Here is a 17,412-nt window from a genome sequence, read left to right as displayed (position 1 = left end):
GCTAATGAGTCACAGATGTAAAGATTCTGACACATTACTCTCTAATAACTTCTTTAACTTATATTCCATAATAAGATAAATGAAAACTTGATACATCTGTTTCCTAAATGATGTATCATTCCAGTCTTATCAGTGTCTCAGGAGTGAGTCCCTTTATATGTTGTGAGTTTTAGCCTTTTTTGGTTTTGCTTTCTGTTTATTTGTTTCTAAAGAGGAGATTTCAGGTCACTGAGCAATGCAGTTAGCCACATTGCGGTTCATCCCAATGAAGTGGGAAAGCTGCATTTAACCACTGGCTTTATAGGATCAACTTACAGAGTCTCAGCTTCATCTCATGGATGTAGAGCAGGAATAAAAATGCTAAATGCAACTCCAAGATGCTAGTGAAGACATGTATGCATCAAAAAGTAACTCTCCCTTTTTTGTAAAGACTGGTGCAGTCTTTGTGATCCACAAGCTCTCTGGTGTGATGAAAAGAGCAAGTATTTGCCACATTAAAAGAATCTGCTGCAGCTGAGAGACCTGGCAGGCTGCCCTGGCCTGTTGGTGCTCCCCAGCAGGCCAGCTGGGCTGCAAAGAGCTCGTGTGCGACAGCAACATGGGCTGCACCAGCAGAACCTTCACACTGAAGGGCCCTTGCCTGGCAGCCAGAGCTGGGCACAGCCTTCCCTTTAGGAGGTGCTAGGCTGGCATGGGGCAGCTCTTTGCTCCAGGAGGAGCCCCCAGAGGGGCTGTGCTGCCAACTCTACCTCATAAAGGTGCTCTGTGGCCATAAAGGGGCCTTAGAGCTCCCTGGATGTATTTTACGGAATGTTCCTCAGCCTAATGTCTCTCTGCCATTGAACAAGCCTCTGCTTCTAACAGTGTGTGCTATGCTAAAGGCAGGGAGAGGACTTAGGGATTTCCTCCTCTTTAGGAATTCACTGCTCAACTGCTTTATCAGAAGGTTTAATTCACACCCTACAAGGCAGCTCAAGAAAGGTGTTGAACTGAGAGCAAAATTCACCCCCTTATAGTGTGACAGCAGGCCACAATCACCACACCCTTCCCTTTTTGTGCCAGTACAGTACAAGTTCTGCACATCTTGGTAGAGTTGAATATGAGAAAACATATGTGGCATATAGCAACTGAGGGGGTAAAAATGGATATGAAAATACTGCTGTGTATGTCTTGAAAACTTTGACCATTATGGACTACCCAAAATCTAGCAGTAGATTTATGTTCAGTGTTCCTAGTTGTTTATGTGCTACCAATTTATGTGCTGAATGTCATATGTTAAACAGAATATGAGGAGCAGGATATTAATTATGCAAAGCTCTTCAAAGCATACTGTCATTGCTGTCAGCTTCTGCAGCAATCCAGAGTCAAGGCTTTTCACATAGATGTCGAGTGCTGTAGTACATTTCAATTGAAAATGGCTCAACCGTCTGCTGGCTGATAGTCTTAACCGTTTTCAAATGATCATAACAATTTATTGTAATTTTAAGGAGAGACACCTTCATGGGATTGCTCCTTCTAAAATCTCTTAATATTCTTAATATTGTGAAGTATCAGCTTGCATCTGCAGTGCAGTGCAGACCTCACTCTGTTTCCCATATGACAGAGAGGCCATTTCCTGTCTGTTGGCAGTGTGGGGTGTACTAAACGTGGTGTTTGTTCTGTTTATCTGTCAGTAAATGGTCTCTGTGATGTTTGTGTCGTGCTGTTCTCGTACCATGTTGTGCTGTGTCCCTAGGGTCTGCCAGGCTTCCCCACAGTTGCTGCTCTGCACAGTAATCAGATCCTCACCGTCAAGGTTTGTGGCTGACATGTACCTGTTCAGTCAGGTCTCTCTGTATCAGCATAAAAGTGCACATGAAAAATTGTTTTTAGCATGGAATACCAGTGAATTCTTATGGTGGATTTAAGCCAACCCTCGCTGCCTTTGCATTGATCTAAGTACTTCTGATGCAGAGCATGGAATCAAATCTATAGCTGTGTACCCCTGGAAATGCCTACATTCCCCATGGTCTTGGTCAGGATTTTATTTTCAGATGAGTGTTTCCTGTTGTTCTGCTTCCCTAAGGCATACACGAGTGTGCAAAATGTCCACACTCTATACTGGTTACATGTAGAGTCAGATATTTGTGAACTCTATACTGGTTACATGTAGAGTCAGATATTTGTGTTAGATATACAGAGGTTTAATCTGTACATCCAGATTTTTTTCAAAGTGGATTTGCAAATTAAGCAGGAAACAATCTGGTCAAGCTGGAACTTCAGACTTTATAAAAATAACACCATTCTTCATGGCACACTATGCTGGTTAGAAAATCTGACTGAAAGTTGAACTGGTGCTTTGTCTCTAGAAACTTTGCTGAAAGAACAATATTTAAAATACTGATTTTTAGAGCCTGGGTAATGAAAAAACTAATACAAATGCATAATTCTCATGCAAAATCTGGGGAGAAAACAGTTATGCATTTAAGTCACTGTATATGATTTAAATCATAGCAGTATGTCCTGTACAATAGAGGTAATCTTTCTTCAAAATAAAATGCACAGTTTCTTTCAGGCAGAAGCACCAGTTCATATTATAACAGCTATTGCAAATCTAATGAATATGTCTTTATTTCTTTCTCGGGCCTTCTGATGTCTATTCTTCAATTCTCTCATCTCTGATCTTCAACCTTTGACCTCACCTGCCTGATCAGATGGTGTTTCCTAAAATCAATCATGGGTTTCTCTCTGCTGATCAGCAGCTCATTAAACGCCGCCTCATTAAGGTAGTGCTTCATCTCACTGGAGTCTGGTTCTTCTTTACATTCAGTTTGCTCTTTGCTGTACCTTTTTGTCAGATGCCTTCTTATAGTAGGTTATTCACTTGAAAATGCTTTGAAACAAAGCAACTGTTAATGGTATTAACAGTTAAAAGACTATGGGTGGCTTTGCTAAGTGAGCCATGTTTGCCAGCAGCTTTTTTCCAGTGGTTTGCAGTGATGTGCTGGAAATAACTAAAGCACCATTTTGGGGTGTCTTTTCTTTTTTAGAGGGGAAGGTAATATGTTTTGACAACTCTCTTGAAAATTGACTTTAACAAATTAATAGGTAAAAGTGAAGAGAGTTAGCTAATTGTCACTATAAAACAGCCTCCCAAAACAGATGGGAAATTATGTACAACTCCATCAAGAAGCAGTTATTTTCCATGCTCAGTTTTGTAATCTATCCATGTATCATTCATGGGCTTGGAAAATTGCTGTGGAAATCTGTATATTCTCAGATGCAACTTTTCTTTTTTGCCTCAGCTTTGTTATGATTATGCAAATCATGAAGCAAACAGATGCTTATCAAAAACAGTCACTTGCCCTGGAGAACTAGATGAGTAAAATATTTCAAGACCATCCCAAATTTTGGCATATGTGCTGTGGTAAAAGAAGCAGTTTAGAATCTGAACCTTCTGCTCTGTGGCCGATTGCACTGGACCTATACAAACTGTTGGTCTTCAAGGCAAAGTGCTGTTTCTGCCATAAGCAGTGAAGAAGCCACTGTCCAGTTCATGGCAGCTTCTTCCAGCCTGTCTTGCACTCTTTATGGGTGAACTGATGGTTTTTTTTATGTTGTTGATGCCTCTAAAGCCATTTTTGTGATGAGTTTTTTATTGGTTTAGGGGGACCAAGGACAAGCTGGACCCCCTGGACCTCCAGGGCCACCAGGACCCAGAGGTCCCCCAGGAGACACTGGCAAAGATGGTCCTCGTGGGATGCCTGGCTTAACGGTGAGTTACTCTGCTGCTGCTACAGTGTGCACATTTCTCTCAAGTGTACACTAGCAGAGTGTCAAAGACATTTTCTGAGGTCAGACTGGCAAGTAAGACGTGTGGAGTCTGAACCACAGTCAAGTTTCAGGGTGTACCTGAAGTCCCACACACACAGAACAAGTGTATAGCAGGGCCAGAAGTACCGCCAAAGTTCCTCGCCTCCCACCGCTGTCAGTTTCCCTACACTTTCTAAGGTTTCTCAGTCACTCACTGATGTTTAATAGCTGTGTGAGGAGAGTCTGCCCCTTTCCACAAGTAATAAATGTTTCCATTCAAACTTCAAGATAAAACTGAATTTGAGGCCTCATACCATAGCTTGACTTCTCACTTCTCAATGGGTTAACCTCAAAAGTCGTGGAATAAAGTAATAAACTGCTAAAGCTGCCCAGGGTATGATGAAGTTTGGAGTTAAATTCTACCATTTTTAAACAAGAAGAACAGTACCATTTTCTTTGGCTCAACCACCATACTTCATTAGGACAAGCAGCAGAATCCAGTATATTGTGTATTGTTTGTTTTAGGCAAGGGATGAATCCCACACTTTTTAAACAGGTGTCTAAACACATGATTTTTTAGAAAAGTATGTGTTTGATTTTAGTTTCATATTTTGTGGCCTCCTTAATTTGTATTCCTTTGAAAGAAGTATCTCTTTTCACCATGAATGGCACTGTGTTATCAGTGTGGAAATGGAATCACAGGCACGAGAGAGACATGAAAAATAAAATGGCACATGTACAGATGCACACACATGTTCACATCCATGAAAAGTGAAGATTGTGCCCAGGAGGGCGCATGGGGAACCAGCAAGGTGAGGACCAGCACTGGAAACAGAAACTGGTTTCTTGAAGAAAAAGCATCACTTGTTACATGGGGCCAGGACCGCATAAATTTTTCCTGCAGGGCCTTTTTAGCTAAAACTGAGAAAGAAAATACCTAGACTCCTGTTCTAACCCTATTCAGGTATTAGCTGTCTAAATGTAATATAGCATGATAACAGTAAGATGCTGCTAAAATTTCCTTGAAAATGCAGCAAAGCTGGCCAGTTGAGACATCTAGGACTCTAGAGCTGCTGCTGCTGTTGTTGTTTTGGCTTGGCTGTTTTGCCACTCCTACCCTCATAAGTTCTAGCTCAAGGTTATGACATGACATTAGAAGTCTGTAGCTCTCATAATGCTTTACTTGGGCAACCTTCTCATTTCTTGTTAGCCCTGTGGCACATCAGGCTCTGGGCCTCTTCTGGGTCTCCCTTGTGTTCTCTTATTGCGGTTAAATGGACTGTGGTCAGCAGAGTTGGTGCTGGTTTGATCTAGTAAGGGCAAGACTGAAACCAGGATCCCTTTCTGACTGCAGTGATAGTGTTTTAATAATTCACATACATAGATGGGGCTGGCAGAATCAGCTGGCCTTGCTAGTTACAGTGTGGCTGCATGTGGCTTTGTGCTTTTTAGCAAAGGGATCGTTAGTGTTTTTCATAACAGGAAAGTCATGCATTTTATGCAATGAGGTCATTTCATTTTATAATAGTTCTGTAGTGATTTTGACTTTAGATGGCAAGAGAGGGTTTCTTTTTATAGTTTTTAAGCTGTGGCTATCTTAAGCCCTATAACATTATGGAAAATCAGTTCATAATACTGCTTTAGAATCAGATACAAACAAGCACTTAGGTAAAAAACATCCAGTTTGCTGTCCCTTGCTACTGTTCTCTACCCTCAGGTTAATGTTCCTGACCCTCAGAAGGCTTATTCCTCCATGGCTGTGTGATACACACTCAAATAGGAGAGCTGTAAAGGGAGAACTTAGCTGAGAGGGAAGGACAGCTTTGTCTTTGAGGCAAAGACTTGTGTGGACCTGTTGAGCTGAAAACAGCAGCTGCACTGTGCTGTGAGCTGGGGGCTTGCAGCATCACACAACTATAGGAGGGTGTCCTTAGAGTGACCAGTGACCATTAGGCAGACACTGCCTCTTTTGCAGGGTTAGACAAAGCAGGGCTTCTCTTCCAGCCTGTCCTTCTCAAGGAAGAAGGTTTACAGTTGCCACAGCTGTAAGATGGTGTTTTGGGGCAGTGACTGGCCAGGAACGTGTGCCTCCATGGCTTCTTGCTCCCAGCTGTCCTTGGTGTGCTTGCAGATGCTGCCTGTTTGCTTCTGAGTGCAGTGCACGCATAGCCAGAGAAGCAGCTCTGATTCTTTTCAGTTGCCAGGAACAACATCAGAACAGCTCTCATTAATTTTATGACAGGCTTTCTTTTGACAAAGCTGCTAAAGAAGACCATGCAGCTGTGCTGATCCAATAGTGCATGGACTGCCCTGTGCTCAGATGGGTTTTCAAGGGAGTGATGTACAAACCAGACCACTAAAATGATAGGAGCTCTGGGTTTTTTGGATGGGTATTTATAGCCCATATTGTATGACTGATATGTTTTACTGTATATGTGTTCATATGGGAAGAAAGGAGAGAAGATAAATTCTGACTGTATGTAGAGTTGTGCCCACAGAAAGAGAATACATTGGGGAAATGATGGGTTACCATTTTGAAAGCCAGTCCGGGTATTTAACAGCTGAGTAATTATTTCATGGCTTCAGAATACCAATATGTATGGTTTTATGGAACATGGTAATTGACAACAGTAAGTTCTGCCTGCTGACTGAGGTGATGATACAGACCAGTAATCTTGGAATATATAAACTGTGGGATGTAGCACATATGTGAAAATAACCTTTCTATTGTCCTTTAGCACAGTGGAATGGAATATTATGTTTAGAACCAAGGGGCAGTCAGAACACCAGTACTTAACTCTTGACTTCAAAACTATACCATTACATGATTGTGAAGTACTTCTTGAGATGTCTGTGATTTGGACTACCAGGTTAAAAAGCAAAAAATGAATATGTTTAATGTGTAGTTAGCTGCCATACCTGTTTTAAGATTGAAATTTTAAAGATATTTTATTACTAGATAGAAAACTGGATTCAAGATGTGTTGCTGGAATAATTCACTCTTTTTTTTTTATTTGAAGGGTGAGCCAGGAAAACCAGGAGAACAAGGATTGACAGTAAGTATCCTTCCAGTTTTATAAGAAAGTACAACAAGAGATATACCTTGTAAAAGGAGAAATTCCAAAAAGCTTTATGGCTGTGTGCTTCCTGACCTTCCTTTGTCACAGGCTATTTGAAGCCTTATTTGTGAAGAAAACACAAGAAAGGAAATGTCCTCTGTTTAAATATGGTCATCTTTTACATAAGAACAACTTCTTTAAGCTTGGAGAAGCACAAGGAAATAAACCAGCTAAAGGCACAGTAAAACAAAAAAGAACCAAGCTGGGGGTTCCCAATTCCTGGCCCCCTCTTCACACTGGCTCTGAAGCTGAGCTGTTTATACCTTGAGACAATTGAGCAGCGCAGGAACCATCTACAAGTTTTACAGGCCAAAATTCAGGCAGTCTCTGTGGCAAGGGCTCTGGACCTTTGCCTGACAGAACAGTGAAGAGGCAGCACTGAAACTCTCAGAAAGTTCTTCCGTTCCGAGGTTTCTTTTTTTTTTCCTCTGTGTGTGTCAAATACTTCAGATTCATTTGGAATTTAATTGAAGCTCCACTGGTTGTAAATCAGCTTTAACCACAGGTTAAGGCATCATAAGTTTCTGCCTGTCACATATTCCCAGAATGGTGGAACATGCAGTGCTTCTTCTCCCTTAAGATCTCTCTAAAGGCGGTCATTTTTATTTTTATGCAAGATGACAGATTGTAGCTCAGAGCATGTGGTTTTGATTCCTGAGTGCTTCTGAGGAGGAGGATTATCAGTAATAATCAGCTCAACAATCACTGCAGATATGATTGCTATCTGAATTTGTGAAAATTTAAACAGGTGTGATGATATTTTACCTTGACAAATTGCAAAATATTTTCAATTGACAAAAGCCAGTATCTTTTGAAAGAAAAAAAATGAAGATTCGTAGACTTGGAACTATCTGCTGTGATCAGGTGGTTGAAGTCCTGTACTTTTTCATTTTGCTGTAATGGTTTATTAATTTTAAAATCAAAGCCTCGCAAAGGTATTACCTCATGTTGTAGCCTGCTGCTGGGCTCTTTTTTACTCTATTCTTTTGGTTTCCGAGTGCCTGTGAAGAATAGATACAATAGCTAAGAACGGAACTTTTTGGTTTGTTTTCTTGTATTTGGAACATTCTCCAATTTGACCTCTGGAGAGAACTCACTCAGGTTCTGCAAAAGTGTCCTTCTATTGAGCACCAGATCTGCAGAGTCGCAGGATCCTTGAGGGCTTTTAATCCATCACCTTTTAGTCCCCATGCTCAGAGCATTCCCACTGCTCTAACGTAACCGTCTGTGTGTATGAACTAAAAAAATACCACTACTATGTTTCTCTAAATGCAGTTATGTTTAGATAGGAAGAAAAGGTGTTTAAAAATCAAATCAGCAAGCTTGAGTTGGAGGAAGATCCCAGATTACATGAATTTCCAGCTCCAAATGTCTGCTTCAAAAGTCAGTCTGACAGTTTAAATGTTAGGTTATGTATAGATCAAGTAAAGAGCATCAGAGTGTCAGGGAGGTAATTAGTTTCTTTTTATTCTTCTTGGTGCTTCTGACATACTCTCTATGCCAGTACAGATTTGCAGACTTCTCTTCCCTGTGGAGAATGTTACAATTATTCAGGGACTGTTCAGCTGTTTCTGACAACTTCCGTCATGCATTTCATTTATTTCCATATTGGAAATTCAGATACTACTCCAGGAATAGCTGATTTCCCAACAGGTATGTTAAAAGATTGCATTTCTAGAAAAAATAGTATATTATGTGGTGAGGAGCACAGGCCTTTTCCTGCCTGAGTTTCTTTTTGTGCATTTTTCACCTGTTACCTTTTCAAAGTAAAGGAAAATGGGGATCTCTGCCCAGAGGAGCTTCTATGTTATTTCTGGAGGAATTCTTTTGTAAGGACTTGCCTTTGTTTCACCCCAAGAGTCTTCAGTCTGAGTTAGCTTCCTGTTTTTCTTCTTGATGAAATTGAAACTCAGAATTCAATGAGTTCCAAAAAGTACTACCAGTCCTGTCTCCCAAAATTCCATTTGTTGGAGTGTGCTGTGGTTTGCTGCTTGCCCACCTGTCCAAGGCCCTTTCCAGTAAGAAGCAATTACTGTGGCATATATTCTGATTCTTCCTCCAAGACAGAGGTGGGATGCTGCCAAGAAGAGCACTAAGTGCTGGAAGGGAATCCATACAGTTTGGGTGACATGCTGAAGGTTGGGAAGATGAAGGCTATTTATGGCCCATAGGGTTACACTCTCTGAGGCTTTAAATCTCATGCTGCTGTACAAGTTAAGGATAGCAGCAAGCCTGACCTCTGGATTGTAATGATGGGGACAGAACATTTTTCTCTTTCAAAAGCATTTTTTACACCTGTATTTGGTAGCATGCCTTGGTATTTCTAGATGAATGTACATGGTATTGATAGAGCTGGCAAATTTAGTGTGAACCTGTGAACCAACCATGGCATAGCTTGAAATTACTTAGTTTTGTATTTTCTCACAAAAGAAGGGGAATAAATTTCTTGAAGAGTACAAGATATTGCAACAGAATTAGGTAGCAGTGTTTTCCAGCTTGTTCCCCAGGATGTACCACGAGCCTGTGACACACACTGAGTAATGAGTGACCTACTGTATGAATCAATACTTACAGGTAACCAGGGCAACCAGGAAGCCTCAGCTGAAATGCAAAGAGCAGATTTATTTCATCACCTCGCTGACAACACCAGGCAGTGGAGACACACAGAGACCCAGCTCTGTTAGGCTCAGTTTATCCTAGTGAAAAGAGACACACAGGGGTACAGGCTTTGTTAGGCTCAACTCATCCTAGTGCGCAGAAAGGATGGGGTGGGGCTGCTGCTGGCCCCAATATATCAGAGGTTTCCTGTGGGAGCAGTTTATCACAAGGCTGTGCTTCTATGCTCGCTCCTTCTCCCAGCAGAAAGAGGGCTCAGGCATGTCTGTGACAGGCTGTTGTCTCCACACAGGAATTCTGCTTCTCAAAACTGGCAGAGGATGAACAACAGCAGACATAATAATGGGAGTTTCCCCACACCAAAGTTCTTAGTGTTCCCAGCTGCAAAGTCATTTAGAGTAAAATTATTTCCTCCTTAACAAATCTTGTAGGTTTAACCCTTTCCTCCCAACACCTGCAACAATGTGTACCTTGATTTACAGAAAGTTGAAATTATTTTAATGCATGTGGAATTCTGGGAACGTTCATGTTATTTAAATGAAACAGGAAATCCAGTGACTCTAGTGAAAAGATGGCAATTTGCTGCAACTGAGAATCTGCTGCCACGTTTTTCTTCATATCTAATGAAGTTCTGTGTTAGTAAATAAAAAAGAAAATTATGTTTTGGGGTGATGTTTTGAGAGAGGGCAGTAATAACTTTTCTCCCTCTCAGGCAGGAGAGTTTTGCTTGGACCATACACAGAGAATGACAGTGTTGGAGTTCTCTGACATGAATTCTGCTTTGGCTCAACAGAGTTCATCTTTGAGACAAGGAATGGCCTTTCTTTTTCCCTATTTCCATTGTAAAAAAGGAAGTGTAGGTTATTGCATAGTGGTGGGACAATTTAGGATGTGAGAGATTCTGTTGTTTCTTATAGGAGTCTCTGTTAAAAATCATTCCAGGTTGACTAAGTGCCAGCATGCTTCTTTTGCTGGTCTGTCCTTGCCATTGAGATGTTTGGGAGAACTCTTTGCAAGACTTGGTTTTTTGACTCTGTATGTTGCTGTGTCAGAAAGAATATGTTTGCTCTTTGAGCCAAGAAATTTCAGTTTCTTTTTAGGTGAGATGGAGGTTTAGGTTATAAAAATGTGACTGCATGCCTCTTTAATGTTAGAAGAGAATGAAAGAATGACTTGCAGTTGAAATTTTTGTCTGGTTTCCATGACATTGGAGAGCCCTGCAGATGTACTTTTTTCAAGAGTTGAAGGTATCATTGCTCTGTGCAGAAAGGATTAAGAGAATTCAGGGGGAGGCCAAGCAGTGGGGTGACCAAAGGGATTAAGTTTTGAAATATTATGTGGAACTAGAAAAATGTGTGCTACTCAAGAGAGAAGGGCAGTAGTTTCCGCAGCTTTTCAACCTTTTCAGTTAAAGTTGTGTCCTGCCTCTCATAATTCATCCTGCTTTCCCTGCCATTTGTCTGCAGTTCTTTGCGATAAGGACTCTTTAAGTACCACGCAAGAGTTTTTCCAGTTTGTTTTCTCATTTTCAGAGTGAATAAAAGATGGATTTGTGATTCCTTTCTACCCAAGAGTTAGGATTTCTGGTTGCAGACTGTTCATGAGAAGTTAGAGTCAGTGATGGAAAATATTAAAGGCTGACACTGCCAGATGGACATGTTCAGGTTCATAAACTGCGGTGGGGTAGAAGGTGTGCATGGGATGGTTTTGTTCCTAATGTCCATTTAGGAGATCTTTTTTGTGCTTTTATGTGTAAAGTATTTTAAACAAGTTCATATTAATAAAAATCTGGAATATTAAAATATGCTATGTTTTCAGCTCCTTTTTTCAAAAGTAAATTTAAACATGTTTAGTGTGCAACCACATTTGTCAGTGAAAGAAAGCCTCAGTGTATTATTTTCTTCCCCAAAATGGGCCTTAAAGACACAGAAGTAATTTTGCATATGTTTTACATGAACAGAACACTCCAGAATAACCAGAGAACTCAGGTAAAGGTGCCTCTTTGCAAAAGAAATCTACACTGTGATTATTAACCCAAATGCAAAATCCCTCTGCTTTAAGATACATTGTTTTCCAAAGCAGTACTTTTGTGCTTACACAGACTTGCTGGGCATCTGTTCAAGAAAGTATAACATAATGGTATTGCTTTCACTGGTTATTCAGAAAAAGGAGGATGTTCTTCCAAAGGATATAGCCATATTTGTGAAAGACAGTGGAAAAGTGTAACATTGCAGTTAAATCTGTGGAATATCACATCTTTAAAATGAGTTAATACTATTTTTCATCTTAGGTTAAAAAGAACTCTAGGGAACCAGGCAGAATTGTCTGCGAAGTTCTGCTGGTTTCAATCCAGCCTCTCAGGCCAATGGTCAAGGCCAGATTCTCAGCTGCTGGGAATCTTCATAGCTCCTCTGGGAAGCTACTAATTGTGATTTTGTTTTCAATGGCCAGAGTTCTGTAGGCGCCTTCTTTGTTTTATTCTGGTAGCATGTTCATAGTAAATTTTATAAGGTGTTGTTCTTAAGCTGTTTAGCTGCAAAAGTTTATGAGAACTAGCAGATGAAATGGAAATTCTCAGCCTGTGCTTTTCACAGCAACTATTCCTTTTTACACCAGTACACTTGCGCTGGGCTTAACTTGCTGGAGATCTCAGGAAAAAGAGTCAGGCATTTTGTAACCTCTGCACTTTGGTGATGGCTGCCACAACAATGACTAGAAGAATGAAGATAAGAAGCTCTTCTTGAGCACTAATTAACAGCAGCACTTTTTATCAATTAAGGCAGATAGCGTGGGAGGGGGTCACTCCTTTTTAAGAAGTTATAAGAAATTTTTCATCATAGTTAATCTCTCTTCTTAACTGATCGTTCTTATATCTAGGTGATGCATCAATATTACAGCACTGAACATTTCAATACTAGCATTCTAGAAACTGTAATCTTTATGAAACACTCCTCAGCCATGCAGGTACATATTTTCAGAATTTTACACAAAGGAAATGGGATCCAGACACAGGCTCCACTGAAATGCAGATTAATGCTTTGTATGAAACATGTGCTTTGTCTTCATGTATTTGCTAGTTCAGGTTTCCATTTTCAGTTCTTTTTGCCATTAGACTGGTAAGAAATTGGTTTGTGGGAAAATGAAGGGATCATCCCCCTCTATTTAGCGCTGGTGAGGCCACACCCAGAGTGCTGTGTCCAGTTCTGGGCCCATCACTCCAGATGGACATTGAGGCACTGTGGAGTGTTCAGAGAAGGGCAGTGGAGCTGCTGAAGGGTCTGGGGCACAGGTCCTGTGAGGAGCAGCTGAAGGAGGTGGGGCTGTTTTGCCTGGACAAAAGGAGGCTCATTGGGGGACCTTCTTGTTGTCTTCAGCTACCTGGAAAGGAGGCTGCAGACAGGTGGGGTTTGATCTCTTCTCCCAAGTAACAAGTGATAAGACAAGAGGAAAGTGCCTCAAGTTGCATTAGTGGAGATTTAGATTGGCTATTATGAAAAACTTCTTCACGGAAAGAGTTGTCAAGCATTGGACCAGGCTGCCCAGGGAAGTGGTTGAATCAACACCCCTGGAGATATTTAGGATGTGCACAAATGTGGCAGTCAGGGACATGGCTTTGTGATGGACTTGGCAGTGTTAGGTGAACACTTGGGCTCAATGATCTCAAACATATTTTCCAATTGAAACAATTCCATGATTCTGTTCTAAGTGTTTAATGTTTCTTACAGGCAGCAAAGGGAAAATCTCTGTTCTCAGGAACAGTCCTGGAACTTCTTTTGTTTCATAGAAATACAGACACAATACTTCCCAGAGGTGTTCTGTTACAAAGAGCTTTTACTTTCATAGAAGGTATGGAAGTAAAAATAATTCTTCTGGTTGTTTTGTTGCTCTTCAGTCCTGGTTTTTGGGGTTTTCTTGTTTGCAAGGCTTTGGAATAAGAGAGTTTTTGTATGACTCTGTAGTGCACCATTGTGACCTATTTTGCTGTATAACTTATTCAGTGTACAAAACCATTCATGTTTTCATTATGTTTTTGTTAGGCATTTTCATTTGGTGTTTGTGCTCATTGTCCATGAACTCTAACACCTTGTAAAACAAATCATTATTCCTGCGCCAGACCTGCAAATTGAAAATGCCACAACTTTTTAATTCATCCATTTCTTTAAACGTTAAGCAACGAAGTCTTTAGAAATTGAATACAAAACGTTGCTAATGTATCACACCTTGAATTACTCTCTCTCTCTTTGAAACTGCAGCTTTAACCTTTACTGGGCAGAGTTGTCCTATTTTCCAGCTTGCTAAAACGCAGGGAACATATGAAGTGTAGAAAGGAAATATAACTGTAATGTTAGAAGGGAGATGTAGTAAGAATGCTGGACCCCAAACTTTGTTTTACTACACCTCGGTAAATCTTTTAGTTAGGTTTGATTTTAGGAGGGGTCAGGGCGAGTTGGGATTTGTTTGCTTGTTTGTAGGAGTTTTTGTTAGTTTTTGATGTATTTTGTTTTGTGGAGTTTTTTTTTTTTAATTTATTCTGAATAGTTACTTGTTAAGGACCGACTGAAATGTCCAGCTTCATTCAATTATTTCTATAATGCTGAGACTTGACATGCTACAATCTCTGGAGCTTTGGTTTGATTTCCAAAGACAGTGATTGAAGAATGGCCAGTCACAGTGGAAATATTTTCCCTTTTAAAAAAACACAATTGCGTAGAAGACTTTTGTACACATTTGTATTTATCCTAAGTTACCCAATTTTCCAAATGTTTAGATATTATCAGTAATTCTCCTTCTCGAGAGAAACACAGAGGGCAGTTGAATTTCTTTGGAGCAACACACCTCATTTTTCATCCTCCTACTGTGAAGTTATTTGAACGAGAACCGAATTCAGCCCTGCAATGGATTGTTACAGCTGCCTAGCTGGTTTACTCAATTGGACGTGATGGCAAAGGGCTCTTCTGAAATGTTCATGATGGCTGAAAGAGCAAGAACTATATTTTATTTTCATTATATTTAGTTATCTTCCTATTCTGGGCTATTCAAGACTTCTTGCAACCAAAATTTTCAGCCGTCTCAATTGAGGATCCTCTGTGAATATGTGTCAATTTGAGGAAAAGTGGCATAATCCTAAAAAATGCTGAGCAGTCACTTCATCTGAACAGTTTTCACAGAGTTTCTTTGGAATTCTTGAAGCCTAAATGCTCTTTATAAAAGAGCTTTTTGACATCAATTGCCAGTGGTTTAGGAGTTGATTCTAAACATCCCATTGTGGAAACTCTGGCAGCTTTCAATGATGCAGGCAAAAGTCCAATATTTGCTATCAACATAATCTGTCATTGATCAATGACAGGTATCATATATATGTATATGTAGTTAGGAGGTGAAAGAATTCTGTACTTCTGGGATTGTTTTGTTTTCTTGATCAGCCAGTGGTTTTAAAGAGCTGTATGATTCTGCTTTGCCTCCTTCATACACCAGATATGTTGGTGGCAGAGGGGCAGTATGTTACGTGTGGTGTAGCTGGAGCCTGCAGCTGGTGGGGATTCCAGCAGATTCTGTGTCTTTGTGTGGGGTCAGTGCAGAGCCAAGGCCTTGGGCCTGGGAGCAGTGAGTGGGGACCTGTGGCAGCAGCTCTGCAATGCCCGCCAGCACCCAGGGGCAGAATATCTGTCCAGGGGGAAGCTTAGCTGAGCCTGCATTTGCAAAGCATCCCTTTGGATGTGCTGGAGCAAACAACAGGGCTAGGAAATAGCTGTAGCTCCTTACGGAGCACAGAGCAGCCGAAGGAAAACAGAAAAACATCAAAACAAAGCATCCTGAGGAATTGCTTGGAAAGTTTCATATATTTCTTCTGCTTCTGTCTCCAGACCTACATAGAGATTTTGATTGCTGATCTTACGGTCTGTTCATCAAGTGGGTACCACAGGATGCTCCCCAGTTCAGTAGAGTAATATGGGAGGAGAATCCATGTGTTCATGTGGAATTTTCTACATAGATTCTTTTCAAAGCTGCCACTTATTCCTCTGGAAATAAGCTAAAGCCTTATCGCTTTGGGGTTTTTTGGTTGTTTTTTTTCTCTCCAGTGTCATTCTGTGCCTTGATCAGAGATTTTAGTCAATTCTAGAAAAATAAGTACCATTCTGAGGTGTTCTACAGGCTTTTTCGTTTTGTTTTGTTTTAAAAAGTTTTCTGCTAGTAACCTAATTTCACATTTTCTGTTAAATGGTTGCTGGCTTATGTGGGGGAGAGACGAGAGCTGTCAGTGAATGAGCTGTTAATTTTCCAATGACTTTGAGCTTTTTTCCCAGTGCTAGAGAGCAGTGCTTTAAAGAAAAATTGTTTCTATTTATGTTTTGCAATCAGAACATTCTAAGGATAAGAAGGACTTGTTATCCTATGTAAATTATGAAATGTATCAATTTAGGTAAACTTTTCTTTGAAATTGTTTTTTTCAGCCAATACCATACCATTTCTGAAGGTAACTGTGCTGTTGGGGACTGTTCATGTCATCATGTGGCTCAGGGGCTGTGAAACACCAGGGCTGCTTCCAGTCTGAGTAAAAGCTTAAGTACCAGAAATGGAAAACTTCTAATTGCATAAGATATTATTGAAAAGTATCTGCTGCATCTTTTCTCTGAATGATTCATTTTAAAGTCATCATAAGAGCAAGACTGTGCTACTATGTAAATATTTTCATATTCAGTAGCTCATCTGGAGAAGCTGGAATGATGTCAGGGATGAAGAGGAAATTCTAGGAAAAAAAAATGTTTTCTGCTGTCTTGAATTATATCCATCCCTGACAGCTGACAGCTGCAAGCACCAGGCAGAAAGTCCTCAACAGAGAGTACATTTAACAGGTTGCTTTGGGGCTAATATTAGTAAGTGAATTATAATTTTTCCTTCATACAGTGGTATTGTATTAAGGGATCCCAAATGGTAATTTAATATAGCTGAGGGTCTTTAGAAGGTTTTAATAGCTTCTTAAGTAGCTAGAAACTGATATATCCATCCCTTGGACATAAAAATAGCTGGTATGAGCTGTGATGGAGGTCTTCAGTTGTTCTTTGGCCTACTGATGGAGGGATTTTTCCCAAGACCTGAAATAACCCTGAAATGTAGCAGGTTAGTTTGCAACAGGTCAACAGACAACTGATGCCCAGGATGTAGACATTTGGAGCCTGTTTTGATACCATTGCTGTAGGGAAAGCATTAGTTTGAGCATTAATTCTTGGCATTTTTAATATGCTAGACAAACTTGTGTCTTTCTTACAAAAGAAAAGGATGGTGTCAGGCACTCGAAGAAAGGGAAGAACACTGTTTGTGGACTTGTTATTCTATTTGTGGTTCCTTGCCCAGCAGATCACTCACTCTCAAGCACTTACTGAAAAGAAGACTTGATTTAAACAGCAGGTTTTGTGGAACACTGTGAGTTGGGGACGTTTTTCTCCATCTGAAAAAGCAGATGTTCACTATATTCATTGCTCTGATCATCACCAGTGCTGAGTGCTGAGGTACTTCTGCTTTCTTTTGGAGGCAAGGGAGTAAAGGTGGGTTTCCCTTATCAGAATCTGTCTCTGCAGTCTAAAGGAGATGCTCACAATACCTTTCTTCTGTTAAAACAATCAGGCAAAACTTTCAAGAAGGGGCATTGATCTATGCTTTTGCAAGACTTGATACCAAACCTTAGACACACCAATCCCCATTTAAAACTGCAAGACTTTCATCCACATCAGTGGATACAGCACTCAGAATTACCACCAGTGGAGCTTTTCCTTGTTAGCAGTTTAAAGTTGCATCAGAGCAATGTTCCAACAAGCAAATGTTCCATCTACTGACAGTGGAGGATTCTGCCTAACTTCACACTAATTTAAGAATAAAATCAGAGTCA

General features: G+C 40.4%; 1 protein-coding gene across 1 annotated transcript in view; it reads left to right on the top strand.

The window, feature by feature from the left end:
* The window catches only part of COL25A1 (collagen type XXV alpha 1 chain), a 298,445-nt gene that overhangs the window by 206,088 nt on the left and 74,945 nt on the right, over positions 1-17,412 (top strand). The window contains exons 8-10 of the mRNA XM_030947161.1: positions 1,736-1,795; positions 3,647-3,754; positions 6,813-6,848. Of these exons, the coding sequence (XP_030803021.1) occupies positions 1,736-1,795; positions 3,647-3,754; positions 6,813-6,848 (204 nt within the window). The remainder of the gene's footprint in view (positions 1-1,735; positions 1,796-3,646; positions 3,755-6,812; positions 6,849-17,412) is intronic.

This window comes from Camarhynchus parvulus, chromosome 4 (assembly GCF_901933205.1).
Source record: "Camarhynchus parvulus chromosome 4, STF_HiC, whole genome shotgun sequence".
Classification (NCBI taxonomy): domain Eukaryota; kingdom Metazoa; phylum Chordata; class Aves; order Passeriformes; family Thraupidae; genus Camarhynchus; species Camarhynchus parvulus.
The sequence above is the reverse complement of the archived record's forward strand: the minus strand, read 5'-3'. Positions and strand labels throughout refer to the sequence as shown.